The 26,456-nt window shown below is 38.3% G+C and overlaps 1 protein-coding gene across 3 annotated transcripts; it reads right to left on the bottom strand.

Annotated features, from left to right (window-relative positions):
• Positions 1-1,150: 1,150 nt before the first annotated feature.
• LOC127437764 (apoptosis inhibitor 5-like) lies at positions 1,151-20,398 on the bottom strand. Of its 3 annotated transcripts, none has more exons than XM_051692921.1 (14): positions 20,117-20,398; positions 19,417-19,578; positions 19,214-19,307; positions 18,970-19,035; positions 15,960-16,111; positions 15,621-15,827; positions 14,911-15,015; positions 14,462-14,551; positions 14,160-14,338; positions 13,273-13,366; positions 13,098-13,154; positions 12,879-12,967; positions 10,051-10,193; positions 1,151-1,990 (listed from the first exon to the last, which is right to left on the bottom strand). In XM_051692921.1, the coding sequence occupies exons 1-14, from the start codon at positions 20,186-20,188 to the stop codon at positions 1,911-1,913; spliced, it is 1,590 nt and encodes a 529-aa protein (XP_051548881.1). In that variant the 5' UTR covers positions 20,189-20,398; the 3' UTR covers positions 1,151-1,910. The 3 variants fall into 3 exon arrangements, with proteins under 3 accessions (XP_051548881.1, XP_051548882.1, XP_051548883.1); XM_051692922.1 differs by lacking the exon at positions 1,151-1,990 and adding an exon at positions 5,540-8,561; XM_051692923.1 differs by lacking the exon at positions 1,151-1,990 and adding an exon at positions 8,585-9,658.
• Between the last annotated feature and the right edge of the window lie 6,058 nt (positions 20,399-26,456).

The following is a 26,456-nucleotide window of genomic DNA, read 5'->3' as shown; positions in this document are numbered from 1 at the left end:
AAACCGCGACTCATCAGTGAGGAGCACTTTTTGCCAGTCCTGTCTGGTCCAGCGAAGGTGGGTTTGTGCCCATAGGCAACATTGTAGCCGGTGATGTCTGGTAAGGACCTGCCTTGCAACAGGCCTACAAGCCCTCAGTCCAGCCTCTCTCAGCCTATGGCAGACAGTCTGAGCACTGATGGAGGGATTGTGCGTTCCTGGTGTAACTCGGGCAGTTGTTGCCATCCTGTACCTGTCCCGCAGGTGTGATGTTCAGATGTATCGATCCTGTGCAGGTGTTGTTACACGTGGTCTGCCACTGCAAGGATGATCAGCTGTCCTTCTTGTCTCCCTGTAGCACTGCCTTAAGCGTCTCACAGTACAGACATTACAATTTATTGCCCTAGCCACATCTGCAGTCCTCATGCCTCCATGCCTAAGGCATGTTCACACAGATGAGCAGAGACCTTGGGCATCTTTCGTTTGGTGTTTTCAGAGTCAGTAGAAAGGTCTCTTCAGTGTCCTAAGTTTTTATAACTGTGACCTTAATTGCCTACCATCTGTAAGCTGTTTGTGTCTTAACGACCGTTCCACAGGTGCATGTTCATTAATTGATTATGATTCATTGAACAAGCATAGAAAACATTGTTTAAACCCCTTACAATAAAGATCTGTGAAGCTATTTGGATTTTTACAAAATTATCTTTAAAATACAGTGTCCTGAAAAAGGGACATTTCTTTTTTTACTGAGTTTACATAGCCATAGTTTGATGAAGCCATCTTTGAAATACAATGAATGGACAAAAGCCAAAGATATTTTCCCTTTTTTTTTTTAAACATCCAACATTAACCAAAGGTTGCACATGGACTGATTTTGGACCAGTTAATCTTTACTAGTAATTTTAACATTAGTAGCATACTCATTTTTAGGAGTACAGAGCTTACTGTTACAGTGAAATACAAAATTTGAAGAGTGTTCAGAGTATTTTGATTAGATTCACACAAGCAAGGAAGGATGGAAGCAATGCTTGTATCTACTTTGATATTCCCTTGATTTATAACCAAGTGACTATTGGTAGTTGACCACATTAAAGATTTCTGTTAATCATTTGTATCTTAGTTTACTTCAAATAAACTGTTAAACCCAAGACCATCTAAAGGCATAACAAAATGGAAAAAGGCAAAAAGATTTTAATGTAATTGAAAACATCTCTGAAATGAAAAACCGGTATATTACATAAATGTCCTTAAATCAAAAACATTTAAATATCTCCTAACTATGCATGCAAAATGTTTGAAATTGAAACTAATACTGAAATCTATGCACACTATACCTGAAAAAGATTGGTTAATTTTTTTGGAACTTAATGAAGAAACAAGGCATTTCTACTCTAAAAGGACAATGTTCCTGGAATATCTGAAAAAATCATTTATATATATATTCAACTTACTTTAATCAAGTTAACAACAAATGTCAGGGCATAAGTGTCATACAAACTTAAATATTTATGTCCTAAAAAAAAAAAAAAAAAAACAGCAAAAGATTTGACCCACACAAGTTAAAATTCACAAGATATTTTAACGTCTCACAAATTCGTGATTATTTTTGATTCAACAGAAGCTCTGAAAAATTAAAAGGTTAAAAAAAAGAAACAACGTACAAAGGATGTATGTGACCATACAAAAACTCTTAAAAAATACACCTTGGCAGTCTTTTGTTCCACAAAGATGATCAAAGACAAAACCAAAAAACCCAATGACAAGGAACTATGTTAAAGATTTTCAATACACACTCAATAAGGAACAATGTGTGTAAAAAAAAGAATGGATTAAGTCTGTGAGATGCAGGAGGGACCACAGAGGAAAACAGTGTAAAGGTGTCAGAGCTGTATTTATGCAGTAGCATGGGTGTAGAAGTATATGAAATCCTCTTAATAAATTCGGCCTCGGCTTCTGTTTCCTCTTCCTCCGAAGCCCCGCCCCCGGCCACCCCTGAAGCTTCCTCGTTGTTCTGTGAGCACAGAAGGAATCAGTTATAAACATACAGCAACAGGCCTTGATGAACATCTGTACTTATGCTAGAGTTGCAAGTTATGCTGGAAGTGGGTGTGAACTAGGGCTGGGTATTGCCAGCCACCTCGTGATACGACATGGATAACGATACATATGACAAGATACAATATATTGCGATACATCACGATATCATTGTTGATTCACTTATAATTCACATGCTCTCAATTTTATTGCAATAAATATTGGTATTTTTCAGTTATCCATTTTGCTTACAAATTAAATTTTCTCTCAGCTAATGTTTTTATCAGTAGTTTTTCATCACATTGGTCACATTTTAGCTTTTAAAAATAAAAAAATATAAAATTGTAATGTATTCCATCAATAAATATGATGTAAAAAGATTGTATGTATGTATGTATGTATGTATGTATGTATATATATATATATATATATATATATATATATATCTCAATAAATTAGAATGTCGTGGAAAAGTTCATTTATTTCAGTAATTCAACATTAGCTGATTGATTAGCTGATTGGCATGTCACCATATTCTAATTTTTTGAGATAGTGAATTGGTGGGTTTTTGTTAAATGTGAGCCAAAATCATCACAATTAAAAGAACCAAAGACTTAAACTACTTCAGTCTGTGTGCATTGAATTTATTTAATACACGAGTTTCACAATTTGAGTTGAATTACTGAAATAAATGAACTTTTCCACGACATTCTAATTTATTGAGATGCACCTGTATATGTATATACACTATATTGCCAAAAGTATTCGCTCATCTGCCTTTAGACGCATATGAACTTAAGTGACATCCCATTCTTAATCCATAGGGTTTAATATGACATCGGCCCACCCTTTGCAGCCATAACAGCTTCAACTCTTCTGGGAAGGCTTTCCACAAGGTTTAGGAGTGTGTTTATGGGAATTTTTGACCATTCTTCCAGAAGCGCATTTGTGAGGTCAGACACTGATGTTGGACGAGAAGGCCTGGCTCGCAGTCTTCGCTCTAATTCATCCCAAAGGTGCTCTATCGGGTTGAGGTCAGGACTCTGTGCAGGCCAGTCAAGTTCTTCCACACCAAACTCGCTCATCCATGTCTTTATGGACCTTGCTTTGTGCACTGGTGCGCAGTCATGTTGGAACAGGAAGGGGCCATCCCCAAACTGTTCCCACAAAGTTGGGAGCATGGAATTGTCCAAAATCTCTTGGTATGCTGAAGCATTCAGAGTTCCTTTCACTGGAACTAAGGGGCCAAGCCCAGCTCCTGAAAAACAACCCCACACCATAATCCCCCTCCACCAAACTTCACAGTTGGCACAATGCAGTCAGACAAGTACCGTTCTCCTGGCAACCGCCAAACCCAGACTCGTCCATCAGATTGCCAGATGGAGAAGCATGATTCGTCACTCCAGAGAACGCGTCTCCACTGCTCTAGAGTCCAGTGGCGGCGTGCTTTACACCACTGCATCCGACGCTTTGCATTGCACTTGATGATGTATGGCTTGGATGCAGCTGCTCGGCCATAGAAATCCATTCCATGAAGCTCTCTACGCACTGTTCTTGAGCTAATCTGAAGGCCACATGAACTTTGGAGGTCTGTAGCAATTGACTCTGCAGAAAGTTGGCGACCTCTGCGCACTATGCGCCTCAGCATACTCTGTCATTTTACGTGGCCTACCACTTCGTGGTTGAGTTGCTGTCATTCCCAATCGCTTCCACTTTGTTATAATACCACTGACAGTTGACTGTGGAATATTTAGTAGCGAGGAAATTTCACGACTGGACTTGTTGCACAGGTGGCATCCTATCACAGTACCACGCTGGAATTCACTGAGCTCCTGAGAGCGGCCCATTCTTTCACAAATGTTTGTAAAAGCAGTCTGCATGCCTAGGTGCTTCATTTTATACACCTGTGGCCATGGAAGTGATTGGAACACCTGAATTCAATTATTTGGATGGGTGAGCGAATACTTTTGGCAATATAGTGTATATATATATATATGGGATGTGCACGGTTACCATTTTTAACATTCGGTTAAAAGATTCATGAACGGTTAATCGGTTTTTCATCTGGAGTTGCAGGAATAAAGGATGTTTATTGTAATGAAATTTCCTCAAACACTACTCAAAACATCAGCAAATAAAGTGCACAGTGAGCTATGAGCCTAAATAACACAATACATTGTCTTTAATGCAAGATTTTATCTAACATAAATAATCAAACTGTCACTGCCAGCATATGTGCTCTGCACGGGCAGCTTCACATTTCTGTGAGGGAATGAACGCGAGTATTGTCATGTGCGTGGAGTCCCACTGCTACAGTTAAATAGCCTCTTTGGGGGTGCTTTGATTTTTAAATGGTTTAAAATAAAATGACATTGAATTTATCTAATTGTTGGATGAAATATGCACACCAGAGACGGTTTGTCGGAACTCGGTGAGCTCTAATCAAATTGCAGACCACTACTGCACGTGTTATTGCAACGGTTGACTGAATGTCGACTATTTTTGCACATCCCTAATATATACCGATCAGCAACAACATTAAAACCACCTGCCTAATATTGTGTAGGTCCCCCTCGTGCTGCCAAAACAGCGCCAACCCGCATATCAGAATAGAATTCTGAGATCCTATTCTTCTCACCATAACTGTACAAAGCGGTTATCTGAGTTACCGTGGACTTTGTCAGTTTGAACCAGTCTGGCCATTCTCTGTTGACCTCTCTCATCAACAAGGCATTTCCGTCCACAGAACTGCCGCTGACTGGATGTTTTTTGTTTTTGGCACCATTCGGAGTAAAAAAATCTCAGGAGATCAGCAGTTACAGAAATGTTCAAACCAGCCCATCTGGCACCAACAATCATGCCACGGTCAAAATCACTGAGATCACATTTTTCCCCATTCTGATGATTGATATGAACATTAACTGAAGCTCCTGACCCGTATCGCATTGATTTTATGCACTGCTGCCACACGATTGGCTAATTTGATAATCGCATGGATGGTTGGTGCCAGATGGGCTGGTTTGAGTATTTCTGTAACTGCTGATCTCCTGGGATTTTCACACACGACTAATCTAACGCTTATTAGAACGATTATTCGGGCGATTATTGCAACGATTAATCATTAGGTCTTAACCGATTATTCAGCTAGTGCCCAACTTAAAAGGTTGTATTAAACGTGCTTGCTAACAATAAAGAGGACAAAATCATCTTTTGAAAATACCTCTAAATGACATTCACTGAATTAAAAATACTTTTTTTTATGTTTAATTCAATAAAAACTTCTACAAAAAAAATCCTATTGTTATCAAGTGTATTTGTCTTTTTTCCTTAAGACACATTTACTTGAGAAGCAGCATATAAGATATTTAGACTTGCTTTAAGAGAATGTATCTTAAATATAAGTGTATTTTGTATATAAGTGTATTTTTTAACTTGGTTATACTTCTGCGAGTGCAGTAAAGAAAAAATACACTTATATTCAAGATCTATTCTCTAAAATCAAGTCTAAACATCTTATATGCTGCTTTTAAGGTGAATGCATCTTTTTTTAAAGGATTTTTAGATATTTTAAAATATTTGTATTTTTAATATTGTATTCAACATTCTCAGATAAAAACAAAAAAAAATATTCTGCAGTATAGCTACTAAATTAAATGTACGTTGTTTTAAAGGAGTTTTAGATATTTATATTGGAAAACAAGCCAAAATAAAAACTAGTAAAAAAGAAAAGTGTATAATGGGGCAAAGACTACCCTCTCTCACCTTTTTGTTCACTCCAATCCATCGTTATCTCACAAAAAAACAAACTCTCTCATTAATAAAGCTGCGTTTTGCCAATTTTCTTCACGATAAGTAATGCATAGTGACATATGATTCAATAAGTTGCCATCGCGTTATAATCTAGCTACATTAAGCACACGCACTCGAGGGATGAGCGTCCCCGCAACAGAGTGTACCTCAGCCGGGTGCAGTTTCAATCTCTCGCCCTTAGATCAGGACACTTCGCGCAACTCATAGAAGAGGCGCTGACCGCACAGAGAAATAATAAGTTTCCTTATTATTTCAACTTTAATAAAGCTATAACTCATTAAATAGAACTGCATTAAAGATGTAACGCCGGGGTGTTTCCTTTAAAGACGCTCAACACGCAAGTTTTGCTTAAGCTGAGCGTCAGCTCCGGCTCTGCTTATTCCACAACAAGAGTGCTTCTGTATTTACTTATTTTGTTTTTTTGCATTATAATTCCCTCATAGTTTGCGATCTACATCACCTGAAGCTGTTTGGAAAGTTTAGAGTTCGTCTGGACTGTGAGATGTGTTTTCTTCCTCTCCACAGTCAGATGCGAGCTGCAATGCTGCTCTTGTGTGCAATCATTAGAGTTTCATATGATCTTATGTTACGTTAAGATCAAACAACTATTCGACAACGAAAATTTTTGTTGACTTTTTTTTTTTTATTGTCGACGTTGTCGATAACATCGACTAATCGTTTCAGCCCTAAAAACTTAGGACACTAAAGAGACCTTTCTGCTGACTCCGAAGAACACCAAAAGAAAGATGCCCATGGTCCCTGCTCATCTGAGTAAAGTGCCTTAGACATGCTGCATGGAGGCATGAGGACTGCAAATGTGGCCAGGGCAATAAACTGCAATGTCCATACTGTGAGACGCCTAAGACAGCACTACAGGGAGAGTTGAGCTGATCGTCCTCGAAGTGGCAGACCACGTGTAACACCTGCACAGGATCGGTACATCCGAATATCACACCTGCGGGACAGGTACAAGATGGCAACAATAACTGCCCGAGTTAGACCAGGAACGCACAATCATTCCATCAGTGCTCAGACTGTCTGCAATTGTCTGAGAGAGGCTGGACTGAGGGCTTGTAGGCCTGTTGTAAGGCAGGTCCTTACTAGACATCACCAGCAACAACATCACAAATGGGCACAAACCCACATTCGCTGGACCAGACAGGACTGGCAAAAAGTGCTCTTCACTGATGAGTCGTGGTTTTGTCTCACCAGGGGTGATGGTCGGACTCACATTTATCGTCGAAGGAATGAGCATTACACCGAGGCCTGTACTCTGGAGCGGGATTGATTTGGAGGTGGAGGATCTGTCATGGGCTGGGGCGGTGTGTCACAGCATCATTGGACTGAGCTTGTTTTCATTGCAGGCAATCTCAACGCTGTGCGTTACAGGGAAGACATCCTCCCCCTCATGTGGTACCCTTCCTAACCCTAACCCTGACATGAACCTTCAGCATGACAATGCCACCAGCCATACTGCTCGTTCTGTGCATGATTTCCTGCAAGACAGGAAGGTCAGAGTTCTGCCATGGCCAGCGAAGAGCTCGGATCTCAATCCTATTGAGCACGTCTGGGACCTGTTGGATCGGAGGGTGAGGGCTAGGGCCATTCCCCCCAGAAATATCCAGGAACTTGCAAGTGCCTTGGTGGATGAGTGGGGTAACATCTCACAGCAAGAACTGGCAAATCTGGTGAAGTTCATAAGGAGGAGATGCACTGCAGTACTTAATGCAGCTGGTGGCCACACCAGATACTGACTGTTACTTTTGATTTTGATCCCCCCTTTGTTCAGAGACACATTATTCCATATCTGTTAGTCACATGTCTGTGAAACTTCAGTTTATTTCTTAGTTGTTGAATCTTTTTATGTTCATACAAATATTTACACGTTAAGTTTGCTGAAAATAAAAGCAGTTGAAAGTGAGAGGACGTTTCTTTTTGCTGAGTTTATATGTGTGTGTGTGTTTATTGTCTAGATGCCTAATTTGTCATATATACACTGGCGGCCAAAAGTTTGGAATAATGTACAGATTTTTTCTGTTTTGGAATAAAATTGGTTCTTTAATTCACCAAAGTGGCATTCAACTGATCACTAAGTATAGTCAGGACATTACTGATGTAAAAAAACAGCACCATCACTATTTGAAAAAAGTCATTTTTGATCAAATCTAGACAGGCCCCATTTCCAGCAGCCATCACTCCAACACCTTATCCTTCAGTAATCATGCTAAATTGCTAATTTGGTACTAGAAAATCACTTGCCATTATATCAAACACAACTGAAAGCTATTTGGTTTGTTAAATGAAGCTTAACATTGTCTTTGTGTTTGTTTTTGAGTTGCCACAGTATGCAATAGACTGGCATGTCTTAAGCTCAATATTAGGTCAAAAATTAAACAGCTTTCTCTAGAATCTCATCAATCACTGTTTTCAGGAATGAAGGCTATACAATACTTGAAATTGCCAAAAAAAACTGACGATTTCATGAGTGTACACTACAGTCTTCAAAGACAAAGGACAACTGGCTCTATCAAGGACAGAAAGAGATGTGGAAGGCCAGATGTACAACTAAACAAGAGGATAAGTACATCAGAGTCTCTAGTTTGAGAAATAGACGCCTCACATGTCCTCAGCTGACAGCTTCATTGAATTCTACCCGCTCAACACCAGTTTCATGTACAACAGTGAAGAGAAGACTCAGGGGTGCAGGCCTTATGGGAAAAATTGCAAAGAAAAAGCCACTTTTGAAACAGAAAAACAAAAAGAAAAGGTTAGAGTGGGCAAAGAAACAGACATTGGACAACAGATAATTGGAAAAAAGTGTTATGGATCTTAACCCCATTCAACTTTTGTGGGATCAGCTAGACTGTAAGGTGCATGAGAAGTGTCCGACAAGACAAGACGGCCACATCTATGGCAAGTGCTACAGGAAGCGTGGGGTGAAATGTCACCTGAGTATCTGGACAAACTGACTGCTAGAATGCCAAGGATATGCAAAGCTGTCATTGCTGCACATGGAGGATTTTTTTGATGAGAACTCATTGAAGTAGTTTAAGAAGTTCTGAACTTTTTTTCAAATTGTAATAGTAATTTTTCACATTATTAATGTCCTGACTACACATTATGATCAGGTGAATGCCACTTTGGTGAATAAAAGTACCAATTTCCTTCCATAAGAGCAAAATGCATACATTATTCCAAACTTCTGGCCGCCAGTTTACATCAATTTGTAGAACACATGCTAAAACGCAGTACAGTCTCTTTAAGGACAGGGACTTTAAAACCAAATGTGTCAAATGTGCGATTAGAATTAAACATTTCTTTTTGTTGCTTTTTTATCAACATATAACTGTATAGACCAAAGAGGGAATTATAAGAGACATTATCAATGACAAACGGATTACGTGGATTTCATCTTTGGACACACAGCACAAGGCAAACTTTTACTCTCAGCACGCAGTGAAAGGATGCTGAACTCGGAGCTGTACTGGTGAGTGAAATCTAAAATATTACCAGGCAGAGGTTAAATACAGACATTTTAAGTTGCGTATGTGAGAGATATACGCTCATTGTAAAATGCTGCACATAGGTTAAAAGATTGCTTTTGGGATTTTAAGAATCAATATCAATATAATCAAATGAAAATCATGGTTAGTCAGAAAATCAATATTCTTGCACAGCCCTTGTGTTAAAAGCATGAGAGAGGACCAGCGTGTCGACGAGAGAAACTGGCTTAGTTTCAGTCTCTCTCGCACCTCATAGAAGTCTCTCTGACTGAACTGAGAAACGCCACTCTGAGTTTGCTGTTATTTAGACGACCTGCTTCATCTTTATTGAACTGTTGGATATGAAGTGAATACAGAAATCAGACAGGGATCTAAAGTATCGATACAACATTATGAGGAAAAGTATTGTGATATATTGATATCTGATAGCATTGGCACAGCCCTATTGTGAACCAGGGCCAGAAATTAACTTGGCTCGAAGCCCCTGTAAAGAATTCTTAATCATTCATCTAACATTTGAACCATTTCATAATACTCTATTCTAGGCCTATCAAATTAATGGGTTTAGAAAGTGTACCGACCATTTCAATTTATTGATTCAATTGAAGTAATTAACAAATAGACAAAACACAGTACATCTATGGTATGCACTCATAAAAGGTAACATTTGTTAAATCTGTTTGAATAGATTTTAACAAATTGACCACAGAAGTTACAAACTCACCGTATGAGAAGTTCCCAATGCTGGCGCTGTACTTCCCGCTAGGTGGATTGTAAATCTGACGGGCGTCCCTCCTGGGTAAATTTGTGGGAAGCTTCTTTGCTGCTGCTGTTGCCCCAATGTCCTCTCCAGACAGCCTCTTCTGGCTTTAGGATACAAAATATGTCATGGCAAAACTTTAACCTTTAGGCATACATGTTAGATTTTTCAGATTAATTCCTCTGGTGTGAGTTATTTAATGCATGCTCAATTAGGTTTAGGATGAGTGTAGACAAGTATTTCAGTATATCCACATAATTAATTTTAGCTCGATCTTCTCAAATTATCATGTTTAACTACACATTAACATGTATAGTGTAGACTAGATGCCACTTATCAAAAAACACTACGGAAATATACTGATGTGTCCATTTTTTTTTCTTCTCCCCAATTTGGAATGCCCAATTCCCAATGTGCTCTTAGTCCTTGTGGTGGCGTAGTGACTCACCTCAATCCGGGTGGCGGAGGACGGATCTCAGTTGCCTCCGCGTCTGAGACCGTCAATCCATGCATCTTATCATGTGGATTGTTGAACGCGAAATCGCGGAGACATAGCGTGTGTGGAGGCTTCATGCTATTCTCCGCGGCATCCACGCACAACTCACCACGTGCCCCACTGAGAGTGAGAACCACATTATAGTGACCACGAGGAGGTTACCCCATGTGACTCTACCCTCCCTAGCAATCGGTCCAATTTGGTTGCTTAGGAGACCTGGCTGGAGTCACTCAGCACACCCTGGATTCGATCTTGCAACTCCAGGGGCCGTAAATTTTATTTTTTAATTATTTTTACATTTTATTCACTTATTGACTAGATTAGGAAATATCAGACTTTCCAGTGATAAACATTTTCTTTTAAAACTTACAGGTGTATCTCAATAAATTAGAATGTCGTGGAAAAGTTAATTTATTTCAGTAATTCAACTCAAATTGTGAAACATGTGTATTAAATAAATTCAATGCACACAGACTGAAGTAGTTTAAGTCTTTGGTTCTTTTAATTGTGATGATTTTGGCTCACATTTAACAAAAACCCACCAATTCACTATCTCAAAAAATTAGAATATGGTGACATGCCAGTCAGCTAATCAACTCAAAACACCTGCAAAGGTTTCCTGAGCCTTCAAAATGGTCTCTCAGTTTGGTTCACTAGGCTACACAATCATGGGGAAGACTGCTGATCTGACAGTTGTCCAGAAGACAATCATTGACACCCTTCACAAGGAGGGTAAGCCACAAACATTCATTGCCAAAGAAGCTGGCTGTTCACAGAGTGCTGTATCCAAGCATGTTAACAGAAAGTTGAGTGGAAGGAAAAAGTGTGGAAGAAAAAGATGCACAACCAACCGAGAGAACCACAGCCTTATGATTGTCAAGCAAAATCGATTCAAGAATTTAGGTGAACTTCACAAGGAATGGACTGAGGCTGGGGTCAAGGCATCAAGAGCCACCACACACAGACGTGTCAAGGAATTTGGCTACAGTTGTTGTATTCCTCTTGTTAAGCCACTCCTGAACCACAGACAATGTCAGAGGCGTCTTACCTGGGCTAAGGAGAAGAAGAACTGGACTGTTGCCCAGTGGTCCAAAGTCCTCTTTTCAGATGAGAGCAAGTTTTGTATTTCATTTGGAAACCAAGGTCCTAGAGTCTGGAGGAAGGGTGGAGAAGCTCATAGCCCAAGTTGCTTGAAGTCCAGTGTTAAGTTTCCACAGTCTGTGATGATTGATTTGGGGTGCAATGTCATCTGCTGGTGTTGGTCCATTGTGTTTTTTGAAAACCAAAGTCACTGCACCCGTTTACCAAGAAATTTTGGAGCACTTCATGCTTCCTTCTGCTGACCAGCTTTTTAAAGATGCTGATTTCATTTTCCAGCAGGATTTGGCACCTGCCCACACTGCCAAAATCACCAAAAGTTGGTTAAATGACCATGGTGTTGGTGTGCTTGACTGGCCAGCAAACTCACCAGACCTGAACCCCATAGAGAATCTATGGGGTATTGTCAAGAGGAAAATGAGAAACAAGAGACCAAAAAATGCAGATGAACTGAAGGCCACTGTCAAAGAAACCTGGGCTTCCATACCACCTCGGCAGTGCCACAAACTGATCACCTCCATGCCACGCCGAATTGAGGCAGTAATTAAAGCAAAAGGAGCCCCTACCAAGTATTGAGTACATATACAGTAAATGAACATACTTTCCAGAAGGCCAACAATTCATTAAAAATGTTTCTTTTATTGGTCTTATGACGTATTCTAATTTTTTGAGATAGTGAATTGGTGGGTTTTTGTTAAATGTGAGCCAAAATCATCACAATTAAAAGAACCAAAGACTTAAACTACTTCAGTCTGTGTGCATTGAATTTATTTAATACACGAGTTTCACAATTTGAGTTGAATTACTGAAATAAATGAAGTTTTCCACGACATTCTAATTTATTGAGATGCACCTGTATATAATGAAAGACTATCATTGATAAGCAAGTGATAACTGACCATGTTGTTTACATTGCAATGCTGTGTGGGATGTGTCACAGCAAAGAAGGGAAAGATAATCTAGCCCTTCTACTTGTTGCCCCAGATGTGGTGAAAATGACTGACGGACAAACTGGGAGATGGCTTGATTGGACTAACTAGTTACCTAAAACAGTTTTAGTTTGATGTGAAAAAACGTTTTGCATCAAAAAAGCTTGTTTAAACTAACTACACACTTTTATCTCAGTACTTTGAATGGTTGTAACCTAAAAAAATAATAAAGATGTTGTGTGGTTGTGCATCTGAAAGACTAGACCTACCCAACTGCTGCTGCTGCCTCGGTCTTCTGCACAGGTTTCCAGGACAGAGTGACTGTGCTTTTATAGGATGGAGGGTTATGAAACAGATCCTGGAGATGAATGCAGAAAACAATATAATCTTGCCCAATTTTCACTATTATAAATACTATCAACTGCAATGAGACATTTCCATTCCCAAAGGTCTTGGTTTAAAACAAAATATCAGAATTCATACGTTACCTTTATTAAAACGTTTATGTTGTTGGTGATCTTCAATGCAACAACTTTTATTTTATTCTGTGGGAAATAAGGGATTGAAAAGTCATCTATAATTGCAATAGAAGTCATAAGATTAAATTTACCCAGGATTTTTAGAACCCATTAGGCAGACAGTTTTAAATGTTTTAAATGATACCTCCTCTGTTTTCAGTGCATCTCCTGTCTTGCCTTGCAAAGCAACACGCAGTTGACGAATATATACTTGCAGTCCTCTGGCAAAGTATTGTAGCCTGCAAAAAAAAAACAGCCATGCACACTGTTGACCTTGCCTCGTAAACTAATGCAACAATGCAATTTCAAGTCTTTAAATGTCTTAAAAATGCACTACATGGCCAAAAGTTTGTGGAGATTCTCTTTTAATATAGCAGTTCCCAACCCTGTTCCTGGAGCCCCCCCAACACTGCACATTTTGTATATCTCCTTTTTCTGACACACCCATTTCAGGTCTCCACTAATGAGCTGATGAGTTGAATTTGGTGTGTTTTATTAGGGAGATATCCAAAATGTGTAGTGTTGGGGGGCCTCCAGGAACAGGGTTGTGAGCCACTTTAGGCTATTCCATTAATTCCACTGAAGACTAATCTAAATACTACAGCAGCAATATAATGAATTGTCTGCTTCCAAATTTGTTCTAACAGTTTGGGGAGGGCCCTTTTCTGTTCCAGCATGATAATGCCCCTGTGCACAAAACCAGGTCCATAAAGAAATGATGTACTCTGTCTGCTGTGGAAGAATTTAACTGGCCTCAACAAAGACCTTATCCTCACTAATCACCGTTGATGAACTGGACACCAACTTCAAGCCAGCATCCATCACCCAATATCAGTGTCTGACCTCACTGGTGCTTGTGTCTGAATGAGAGCAAATCCATGCAACTATATTCCAACATCAAGTGGAAAACCTTTCCAGAAGAGTGGGATTAATCCCAATGGTTTTGAAATTAAATGTTCAACAAGCACATATGAAGTTCAGGTGTCCACAAACTTTTGGCCATATAATACATATATCAAATTAAATCCCAACCTTATCTTGAAGTCCTTTAGCTTCTCTCCGCTGATTTTGTCGATGAGGAAGTCAGGTAATTTTTTGCCTAGTTGGTGGAAGCTGAACAGCAGGCACTCCACGTAGCTGAACTGCAGTTTGGGCTCTTCATTCGCTGCATTCTCTCCATTCTCATCCTCTGGAGGCAGTGGCATGAACTCCTTTCGACATTAAGGAACAAATAAAGAGGGTACTAAAAGCATGAAAGAATGCAGTTTATAATGCAATGAAGAGGCTGAAGTGGAATTTCTCCATGAGGTCAGAAATATAATGTATGTCTTTACCAGTAGCTTCTCAAACAGCATCTTGAGGTTGACCTCCAGTTTATCCATGTCCCCACAAAACGGACTCATCTCTGCCATTAACTTAAGTACCTGTATAGGGGAAAACATTAAGAGGTTTTTTTTCAGCTCTTCAAATTAAACAGTTTCTAGAATTGCAGTCTCTTAAAAGTAGCATTCTATGAAACTTTAGACAAGGAGTCATTCTTAAGTAATGAGACATGGGGCACAATAGCTTGGTGTCCATTCACTTTTTTAATGCAAATTTTGGGATATTGCATGAAAAATGCTGGATGGAAACACCAAGACGTAAAAACTGTATTTGCAAAATGAGCATAAAAAAAACTCACACGCACATTTGGTGGATACATGTTTTATTCATAAAGAAGACATACACATAAACTACCAAACATGAGAAAGAGGCAGCATAACTTGTAGAACACGGTACATACCTCGAGCTGGATGTCCAGTTCTGCTACAGGACTGGTAAGCAGACTGAGGTTGGGCAGAACGTATTCACAGAAGTATGTCACAAAGCGAGTAGAATGCACATTTTTCTGGAGGAGATAAGACGGGAAGAAAATTATAGATTAATATAATTTGCACAAGGATAAATAAAACGCACATCCAAAAAAAACCTACGGTGCACAACTAAAAATGAGAAACCATAAAATTGTTACAGTTGCTCATAAGAATACTTAAGTCAGAGTCTGATGAAGAGCATTTTGCTCAAAACATCATGTTTTTGGTGAGAACAAAAAGCAAAAGCAAGTGCAAATTTTGTTGTCATATCCATGATTTAAAAAAAATATTTTTAAATGAAACAATGTATCTCTAAGAATTAAGAAACCTCATCACATAGAGTCTGAAATATTGTACTGCAATGATTGATATATATATATATATATTTTTCATATATTTTGCCATTGATGGCAATTTTTAATTGTTGGGATGCTGAACAATTCATGAAGGTATTGATATTATTATTTTTTTTATTTTTTTATTGGAGAAATACAAAAATCAGCATCAGATTTGGTGTGAACAAATTTTGGCAAAGCCTGCTTGTTAGCCAGTTTTCTACTTTCATATTGTTGTTGTCACCTGATGTGAACAGGCCTTTACATGATATTTTTGATGCCGACTATTACTGTGGGTAACTCACAGAAAAGAGTGGTAAGGCCTGGCGTGTGCACTGCAAGAGCCGGTCAACGCTGTCAGCTTCTGCTGGGTTGAGGGCCTGCTCCAGGAAGGCTTGTTCCACCACCAGCTCCACCAGCTGCTGTCTCCCGCTCACAGTCTGCATGGTCTTCAGCCCTGACAGGATACGCATCAGAAGAACAAACTCCTCCCCCGTGACATCCTCCAGGACCTAAGACAATCACAGAGTGACAGGTCAAGTGTGAACTCAAGGGCCTTGATTATCTGGGAAAACACAAAATAAAGAAATGACAGTAATGTCTTAAAAAAAAAAAAAAAAAAAGAAAAAATTGAGTGCAGATACCTTTTTAGTCTCTGTGAAGATGTAATCCTCCACCTCCTTTGTCATGGTGTCATCTGGCATCGTTTTCAACTTGGTAGAGAGAAACTTGATCGCCCTTTCTCGAACAATATCTTCTCCTTGTAGGATTTGACTGAACAAGCCTCCCAGAGTTCCTTTATAGAGACAGTGTCAGAGTGGACAATTTTAATTTAGTCATGATATGATATAACACAAAAGGGTGATTCTCACTAAACCTGTCAAGAAAATGTCCTGGTCCTATTTAACTCCAAAATCACAAGAAATTATATTTTAATACAAAATGAAGCCTATTTTAGGACCATTAAACGGGTCATGACATGCCTTTTTTTTATTTTAATATGTTCCTTGAGGTTCACTAATAATATTAGTGAGGATTTTTTGCATAAAAAAAAAAAAAAAAAAATCATATATTTGTAAAACAATCATCTTCCACCTTCATTCTGACCCTCTGTCAGAAATGCTCAGTTTTGATGCTGCTTCTCCTTTAAGACTTGACAGTAAATGCCCACTGTTATGATTGGCTCTCTGCTCTCTCATTGCCATCTCACTGCTCACCGCTACAGGGCAACAGAAGTATTAAGGTTAAATAGGCGCTGATGTGTTGTTGTGGAGGCGGTCAGATGCAAATGTCTATTACAGTGACATCACAATGTGGAAGTAGAAGAGAATGAGTCGTTTTGGTTTCAGCTTGGTTTCAACAAATGCTCTTTTTTTGCAACAAGGAGGAAGTTTTGAGTTCTGAAACTTACAGTATGTTTTTATAGTACAATGAACTCATATGTTAAAAGATTAAGGAAAATTTGATTCCTCGTGTCATGATCCCTTTAAGATTTTTTACATTGTGACAATTTTTCATGGCAGTTATGCACATTGTAGCCCCCAAATCTCATTACTGTGAACAAATGAAATATTTATACAATGAAATCAATGGGAATAATGCAAGTAAAATGTCTGTGCACATTACAGAAATGAGAATTTGGGGGTAAAATGAGCTCAAGTTCCTGAAAATAATGTCATAATTAGGGCTGCAACTAACGATTATTTTGATAATCGATTCATCTTCAATTATTTCTTCAATTAATTGAATAAAAAAAGAAATTTTATTTCTTGTATTTTATTCAAATATGATTTTTTTTTAAATAGAAATTATAAAGGGTGTAAGGATTACTGAATTCACAATCCTATACTCTCATAAAACTTTGAACAAAGCCTGAATCATGAAAAGTTAAGTTTGAATTTATTATTATTACTCTCAGTACATATGCAAAACAGTTCCTTTCAATACTTGTAAAACTTAGTAGAACAAAAAGTACTGTTCATTAAAGAGTAAAATTATTCATCAGGGCCGGATTGGGACTAAAAATCAGCCCAGCAGTGGGCAACAGTGACACCAGAATAGAAATATTAATAATTCTGCCCAGATGAAAAATAAATAATTATGTTAGATACATATGCTTGTACACTGTCACTAATTACATACATTTTAAGTATTTAAAATTAATATTATAGGTTTTAAAATAGTAGTCGCTGATTAAATTTTCTAAACTATTCTTTTCAAAAAATATGTGTGTTTATCCAGTAAAATAATGTTTGCCATGGTATATATTTACTGGTGGAATCAGACATTACATTTGGCGTTATCAGGACAACCAAATATCAGGACCCTTAGCATTATTATACATTATATTCAGCATTATTTACAGTTTAATATAGTACAATCATCTGTAAACGCAGTGCAGATTTACTCTCGCGCTGAAAAGTCTCATGCCGGTTCTCACTGTATTACATGCGCTTACATGATGAGAAATCTAAAACACTTTAAACTGCACACTTTGACCTCTGAGACATCAGCGTGACATCCATGAAAGCTGCACAACTGGTTACATTGAAACTGAAAGTGCGGTATGATGTTCCACGAGTTTAATCAAAGCGATTGTGCTCCCTTTCCCCATTGAGATCGGTTTGATTGACGTAGATGCGCGCTCGCTTCCTTGATAGTTAAGTTTAACAGAGACTCGCATGTGGTAAAAACAATCAGTTTTGCGAAACATGTGCCTGATTTTGAATTCATAACATGTATATATTATAAAACACAAAATAGCAGTAACATATAAGTCATGTGCTGGAGAGAAACAACTCTTAAGCACATCAAACAGCACACGCCGGGGCGGACTGGGAAGAGAAAACTGCCTGGGATTTTACAAAGAAACTTGCCTAAAAGTCCTTTTCTGCATATTGCTGCCTACTTCGGCATATCGCGGTGCAATTTTGTGGCCCGTTCTGCATAACGTGGCGGCCCATTTCAGCTTATCGCGGCCCATTCGGCCCCGTTTCACGGCCGGTCCTTCGGGCAAAGTCCCGGTTCTCCCGATGGCCAGTCCGCCCCTGGCACATGCCCTCTTTCAATGCACCTGATGCAGCAACCGCTCCACATCAAACTGTAGGCTTATTATGATCTTCTCTGAAGTGTTTATAAAGTTCTCTCATGCACTGGACAACTTGGGTCGTGTTTTTCCCGCTTCAGCTCGTCTCCGTTGTTTTTCAAACGAGTTTCATCATGCAACACATTTTCCACCGGGCTGTAAAGTGACGTCACTGGCGGAGCTTCTCCATGCTTGCCGCAAATATCCAACTAATCGATAATGAAATTCGATGATTTCCATTTCGATAATAATCGATTTTATCGATAAGTTGTTGCAGCCCTAGTCACAATGCAAAAATCTTAATGGTCCTAAATGTAGGCTTCATTTACTTTATAGAATTTTTTTTTTAATATATATTTTTCCCCGTATTGATTAGTGGTTAAAAATAACCAATAGTCTCTACGATCATCTTAAGCTTGCATTGCTTTTGGGAAACACAGCCCAGGACATTTTCTTGACAGGTTTCATGAGAATCAGCCAAAAAATGATCATAGAACATCCATGTTTTCTCATAATTCTACAAAGAAGAGACTGATAACAATGAAAATGCCCCAGTGCTGGATGGATACCTTTTGGATCAAGTTTGAAAATGGAAATCAACGCCGTGTTGACTTGATTGAATTCAGCAGAATCATCTAGAATATACGAGAAGAAATAACACTTGATCAGATAACAGGACAATAAGTAGGTCATATTCAGCCTCAACTGCAAAAGCAGAATGTCCAAATACTTTGTTTACACCATGTATCCATTTTACAGCCAATTCTTAATTAGACATGGGATCAGAATTAAAATATTTCATCAGTACCGTACCTGTCTGCAAGAGCTGTGTGAGGATGTCTGCGACTCTTGGTAAATTCTCTCCTGATGCGAAACGAGGGAGCTCTTTGATAGCCTGCCTCCGGATCTGTAATTCACAACCCAAAACAAAAGCAAAAACAATGTGGTGACTTGCTGTCAGGCATATCTTTGCATGGTAGCAGAAGCACACAAATCCCAGATGTAAATGTACTTACAGACACATCCTCATCTTCACACAGATCAAGCTGTGCATTGATGGCTGAATCAGAAAGTTCTGGAAAACTGCTGAAAAATTTTGGAATGAACTGTGCGGCCAGTCGCTTCTCTTTAGGGCCTCCTTTAACACCATCCAGAATTACCTGGTAGGCATCTTTGTGCTGAAAAACAAACAATATTCAGTTATTAATCAATGGCAGTTGACTACATAGAAAAGTCAGGCATCAAATCACTTTACAATGGGGAATAAGGTAAAAAGCTATTAGTTTTGAACTGGTAACTTAAATCTCTCATCGTTCATCATCATGCTTATCCTAAACTGTTAATCTATTACTATGCGCAGGTTTGCGTAACGCACCATTCCCGAACCTATTACGTAAAGAGCGTAGGGCTCCCCTCCCACTAAACGTGACGGCTATCCCTTCATCAACGTACAAGTACAACCGAGGAATTAATCAGAAATACTTTAAATAGGCTCTTTGTACTTGCACAGCTGGCTATACGTTTTAGAGATGAGCGCGTTCGTTTATTTAACCAGAGCAATCCCAAATTTCAGAAGCAGCTTGTAAGCTAATACGAGCTGCTGAGCACCAGGAGGCCTCTTAGACAAAGCAGCGCAGTTTATATAAATATGCTAATCTAAACGAAGATATAAAGAGTGTTATTCACATGGACAAACTGTATATATGTTTCCTATACCTTGCTGAGATCCTCTTTTGCATCGGCAAGAATGCCATAGTTACGGTAGAGCTCCTCCACTGTCGCCGCCATCAGCGTGTCCGACTCAAGCAGTGGATTTCAATGAATAAAGGCAGATTTTCTGCTCTTTTAGCGTTACTTCCTCTCCGTCCGCTTGAAATGTGTTCCAACGCGTCTCGGTATTAAAGCATATGTATAATGTGAGCTTAGAGTGTAGTTTTTATTGGACGCAAGCGTTGCCCTAGCGTACAACACACCAGCTTGCGTTTATTGCTCTGTGCAGCGGCAGGATGATGACTTCTTCGGGGCTTTTGCGACAAGCCTGTGAGCGTCGCTGCTTCATAGCGCCATCTGCTGGAATGGGAGTCTTATGGCATTGGCTCCATAAGACCAGTGAAAGGTAGAGGACTGTAAAGGTCTGGAAATAAAAAATGGTTGTTGCTATTTTTCTACAGACTTGGGTTCGTTTTTTTCCCCTTCAAAATCCCTAAACCAAGACCAAAATTATCCATTGTAACTAACTCCTCCTAGACCTAGAGCTGCATCCACCACACTCGGCACACACCTTCAGACTGTTCTGACTCGGGTTGCAGGCACGTGCACACATATACATCAAAGGGGGCTTGAGCGCCTGCCCTTTTTCTTCCTCGAGAGAAAGTGCCCTTTTTTCTGGGGTGCTATATATAGCATATTCCTGTTTGCGCACAGCTTCCCTGTCAAACAAATATATTTATTGAGTAAAAAATCAAAATGTCAGGTCGGGAGATGAGACTTGTCAGTTCTGATGCCCTGCCTCCGCGTCTCCGCACAGCAGTGCAGCACACATCGGCACATCAGACACACAGACAGGCAGACAGCAGCCCCTCACAGCTCCTATCCCAGTTGTGTTTTTCTTGGCTTGTGTGGAGCTGAGTGGTGATGAACAAAAAACTAAACTACCAGTGCCTCGACTTTACAGCTAATTAGCCAAAAGCCAAAAGCCAAATATTGTTAACTTGTGTCTTGCTAACATGCATGACTCGTGAGCTACTAGCTAATGTAATAAGTTAGCTAAAGTTTAGCTAAGGTAATATATCATGGCCATACAGGCTAATGTACTGTACTTAATGGAGACACTACAGGTGAATACAGTAAAATTTGTGTCTAATAACATCATAACGTCATCACAATTGCCACATTGATATGCAAATGAGGCGTTAACTAATTAAAATGCTCTAATTTGCATACATTTGACAAGGCACTGCAGGTGAATAGGATAAATAAAATAACTAAAGCATATCACCACAGAACTTCCCCAGTTAATGACTTACATCAAGAGTCTTTTCCCCTGAAATGTTATGTTTAAATACAGGGACATGCACAGACATGTTGGGGGGCAGGGGCTCAAGTGGAAATAAGGGCACTTCTCACAATTATTTATTTAAAAAAAAAAAAATTTTTAAACAAAATGTTAAATATATTAACACAACTCTGACTTCCTTACCAATTTATTTTAATTCCCTCACACTCATGCAATTGTTTCATACTCAACAGATTTCTACAAAATAATCAGTTCACACAGAGACCATGGTCTTCTTTAGTATTCACTAGGTTTATCACAAGAGCAACAGCAAAGGAAATTATGCCACAATGTGCATGTTTTCTATGCTACTAGTTTCAAGTATATATTTAGAATAAATGACTGCACCAAGGAGAGGGACATAGTTTCACTAATAATTTGTCTATTTTGCACAAGGCAATAAATCATTTGAATTCTTTTGGTGTTATTGGAATACGTAACACTTCAAAATCATCAAAAATCTTCACATTAAACTGAAAAAGGCTGTTGCTGCTATTTTGTTAATTTTACAGGAAAAAACACTGCAAAAAAAGATTGACAAAATACACAAATACAACAACTTAACTGAAATTCTAAAAAAAAAAGGGGAGGAAGGGCAACGGAACTTGACAAAGTCTCATCTCCTGACCTGATATTTTGATTTTTTATTCAATAAATATGTTTGTTTGACAGGGAAGCTGTGCGCAAACAGGAATATATATATATATATTCATTTATTTAAAAAAAAAAAAAATCACCCCAGAAAAAAGGGCAGTTCCTCTTGAGGAAATAAAAGGGCAGGTGCTCAAGCCCCCTTTGATGTATATGTGTGCACGTGCCTGTTTAAATATGCAGATTAGCTTGTTTTGGTTCATTTAGAAGAAATCTACAGATGCAAACAGACGGAGGGTAGTAGGCTTAAAACAAACCCCATCTAAATGTGTATTTTGGAAGTTTTCTTTCCATTAGAGTAAAAGAAGACATGGAAGCAAAATAGACCAAAATCTCAAAATTGACCACTACATGAAAAAAGTGTCCTGCCTTAAACAGTAACTTCATCATTTTGATCGTAGGCTCCTCATCTAATAACTATCCATTCTATTAGTTTGTTGTATGCTGATAGATCTTTACATGATACAGACAGAAGGTTGCTGCTGTAAGGGAGGAAGGAGAGACAACAAGGGAATGGAAGGAATGGAAGTAACAGATTTTATTTCAAAGTTCAAGATCTTTTTTTTTTGTTTGTAATAATTTCAGTTAAGTTGCTGTATTTGTGTATTTTGTCAATCTTTTTTTGCAGTGTTTTTTCATTATTTTTGCAGTGTTTTTTCCTGTAATATTAACAAAATAGCAGCAACAGCCTTTTTCAGTTTAGTGTGAAGATTTTTTTTGATTTTGAAGTGTTACGTATTCCAATAACACCAAAAGAATTCAAACGATTTATTGCCTTGTGCAAAATAAACAAATTATTAGTGAAACTATGTCCCTCTCCCTGGTGCAGTAATTTATTCTAAATATATACTTGAAACTAGTAGCATAGAAAACATGCACGTTGTGGCATAATTTCCTTTGCTGTTGCTCTTGTGATAAACCTAGTGAATACTAAAGAAGACCATGGTCTCTGTGTGAACTGATTATTTTGTAGAAATCTGTTGAGTATGAAACAATTGCGTGAGTGTGAGGGAATTAAAATAAATTGGTAAGGAAGTCAGAGTTGTGTTAATATATTTAACGTTTTGTTTAAAAACAATTTTTTTAAATAAATAATTATGAGAAGTGCCCTTTTTTTCCACTTGAGCCCCTGCCCCCCAAAATGTCTGTGCACGTCCCTGTCGGGTTGCAATGTATTTTCTAAGAAGTCACTTACTGCTTTCCTGTATACAGTACATTTGACAGCAAATAACAATTCCTAACAAAATATGAACACTAATGATTAGTTCAACACAAAACTCCCTTTAACTTATACTGTAACACTCAAATGTCCAGGCTTCTTCCCAAGCAAGTGACGTCATCAAGTAACGGTACAGTGTACACTTCTTTATGATATATAATGTATACTCCCATGTTTTTTATTAACACATTACCATTTAAAACCTTTACAAAGTTTATCAGAAACTGAGTACCTGGACAAACTGACAGCTAGAATGCCAAGGATCTGCAAAGCTGTCATTCCTGCACATAGAGGATTTTTTGATGAGAACACTTTGAAGTAGTTTAAGAAGTTCTGAATATTTTTTTCAAATTGTAATAGAACATTTTCACATTATTAATGTCCTGACTATAAATTGTGATCAGTTGAATGCCACTTTGGTGAATAAAAGTACCAATTTCCTTTCATAAGAGCAAAATCTGTACATTATTCCAAACTTTTGGCCGCCAGTGTGTGTGTATATATATATATATATATATATATATATATATATATATATATATACAGTGGTGTGAAAAAGTGTTTGCCCTCTTCCAGATTTCTTTTTTTTTTTTGCATGTTTGTCACACTTAAATGTTTCAGATCATGAAACAAGTTTAAATATTAGTCAAAGATAACACAAGTAAACACAAAATGCAGTTTTTAAATGAAGGTTGTTATTATTAAGGGAAAACAAAATCCAAACCTACATGGCCCTGTGTGAAAAAGTGATTGCCCCCTAAACCTAATAACTGGTTGGGCCACCCTTAGCAGCAACAACTGCAATCAAGTGTTTGCGATAACTTGCAATGAGTCTTTTACAGCGCTGTGGAGGAATTTTGGCCCACTCATCTTTTCAGAATTGTTGTAATTCAGCCACATTGGAGGGTTTTCGTGCATGAACTGCCTTTTTAAGGTCATGCCACAGCATCGCAATAGGATTCAGGTCAGGACTTTGACTAGGCCACTCCAAAGTCTTCATTTTGTTTTTCTTCAGCCATTCAGAGGTGGACTTGCTGGTGTGCTTTGGATCATTGTCCTGCTGCAGAACCCAAGTACGCTTCAGCTTGAGGTCACGAACAGATGGCCGGACATTCTCCTTCAGGATATTTTGGTAGACAGCAGAATTCATGGTTCCATTTATCACAGCAAGTCTTCCAGGTCCTGAAGCAGCAAAACAGCCCCAGACCATCACACTACCACCACCATATTTTACTGTTGGTATGATGTTCTTTTTCTGAAATGCAGTGTTACTTTTACGCCAGATGTAATGGGACACACACCTTCCAAAAAGTTCAGCTTTTGTCTCGTCAGTCCACAGAGTATTTTCCCAAAAGTCTTGGGGATCATCAAGATGTTTTCTGGCAAAAATGAGACGAGCCTTAATGTTCTTTTTGCTCAGCAGTGGTTTTCATCTTGGAACTCTGCCATGCAGGCCATTTTTGCCCAGTCTCTTTCTTATGGTGGAGTCATGAATACTGACATTAACTGAGGCAAGTGGGGCCTGCAGTTCTTTGGATGTTGTTGTGGGGTCTTTTGTGACCTCTTGGATGAGTCGTCGCTGTGCTCTTGGGGTAATTTTGGTCGGCCGGCCACTCCTGGGAAGGTTCACCACTGTTCCATATTTTCGCCATTTGTGGATAATGGCTCTCACTGTGGTTCTCTGGAGTCCCAAAGCTTTAGAAATGGCTTTATAACCTTTTCCAGACTGATAGATCTCAATTACTTTCTTTCTCATTTGTTCCTGAATTTCTTTGGATCTCGGCATGATGTCTAGCTTTTGAAGATCTTTTGGTCTACTTTACTTTGTCAGGCAGGTCCTATTTAAGTGATTTCTTGATTGAGAACAGGTGTGGCAGTAATCAGGCCTGGGTGTGTCTAGAGAAATTGAGCTCAGGTGTGATAAACCACAGTTATGTTTTAACAGGTGGGGCAAACACTTTTTCACACAGGGCCATGTAGGTTTGGATTTTGTTTTCCCTTAATAATAACAACCTTCATTTAAAAACTGCATTTTGTGTTTACTTGTGTTATCTTTGACTAATATTTAAACTTGTTTCATGATCTGAAACATTTAAGTGTGACAAACATGCAAAAAAATAAGAAATCAGGAAGGGAGCAAACACTTTTTCACACCACTGTATATATATATATATATATATATATATATATATATACACACACACACACACACACACACACACAGGGAATAAATATCATGTAAATAAATAATTTTAAAAACTTTGTGACTTACTCACTTTTGGGGGGGGGGGGGGTCACCCTAGCAACCACTTAGTTATGCTCTGGGTTTGACTTTCTGTGTGTGTCTAACTGTAAGACCATAACTTTCAAACTTTTAAAACTATTTTGGTGACACTTTACAATAAGGTTCCATTTGTTAACATTAGTAAATGCATTAGGTATCATAAACTATTAACCATATCTTTTACACAATTTAGTCATCTTTTTTAATGCTAGTTAATTAAACTACAATCATTCATTGTTAGTTCATGGGGCATCAACTAATATTAACAAATACAACTTTTGATTTAATTTTTTTTTATTAGCATATGTTTTAATTAACATTAACTAAGATTAATAAATGCTTAATAAGTATTGTTCATTGTTAGTTCATTTTAACTAATGTTATTAAAATAATGTGGATGGAACCTTATTGTAAAGTGTTACCACTATTTTAAACAAGACTTTTGTCAAGCCAACATCAACGTTTGTCTTTACAAACTTTACCTATCTAGTTGTTGTTGTTGTTGTTTTATTTAGATAATTGAGAAAAAAAAAAAAGAAAAAAAAATTATATTTAATGATTGTGTCACACTCAAATAGAAATTCTGAAGAATAGCCAGAAGATGGCATCAAAGACCAGTAATGTCTGTTTTGACTTTCTGTGCAATCATGCCCCATTGGCTGCACTCTTTTCCTATCTGCTTATTGTAGGATAACCTGACTAAACTAATCTGGCTGAGTCTCAAATAAGATTTTCAAAAAACTTCCTTCCGATGCTAGTCAGAGGAGAACGAACTCCTTCAATGAATCTGGCTCATTCTCACAACTCTTCTAAATCCCAAGTGTTTCCATGCCATTTTGCCTATATG

The sequence above is a fragment of the Myxocyprinus asiaticus genome, chromosome 48 (assembly GCF_019703515.2).
Source record: "Myxocyprinus asiaticus isolate MX2 ecotype Aquarium Trade chromosome 48, UBuf_Myxa_2, whole genome shotgun sequence".
In the NCBI taxonomy this organism is placed as follows: Eukaryota; Metazoa; Chordata; class Actinopteri; order Cypriniformes; family Catostomidae; genus Myxocyprinus; species Myxocyprinus asiaticus.
The sequence above is the reverse complement of the archived record's forward strand: the minus strand, read 5'-3'. Positions and strand labels throughout refer to the sequence as shown.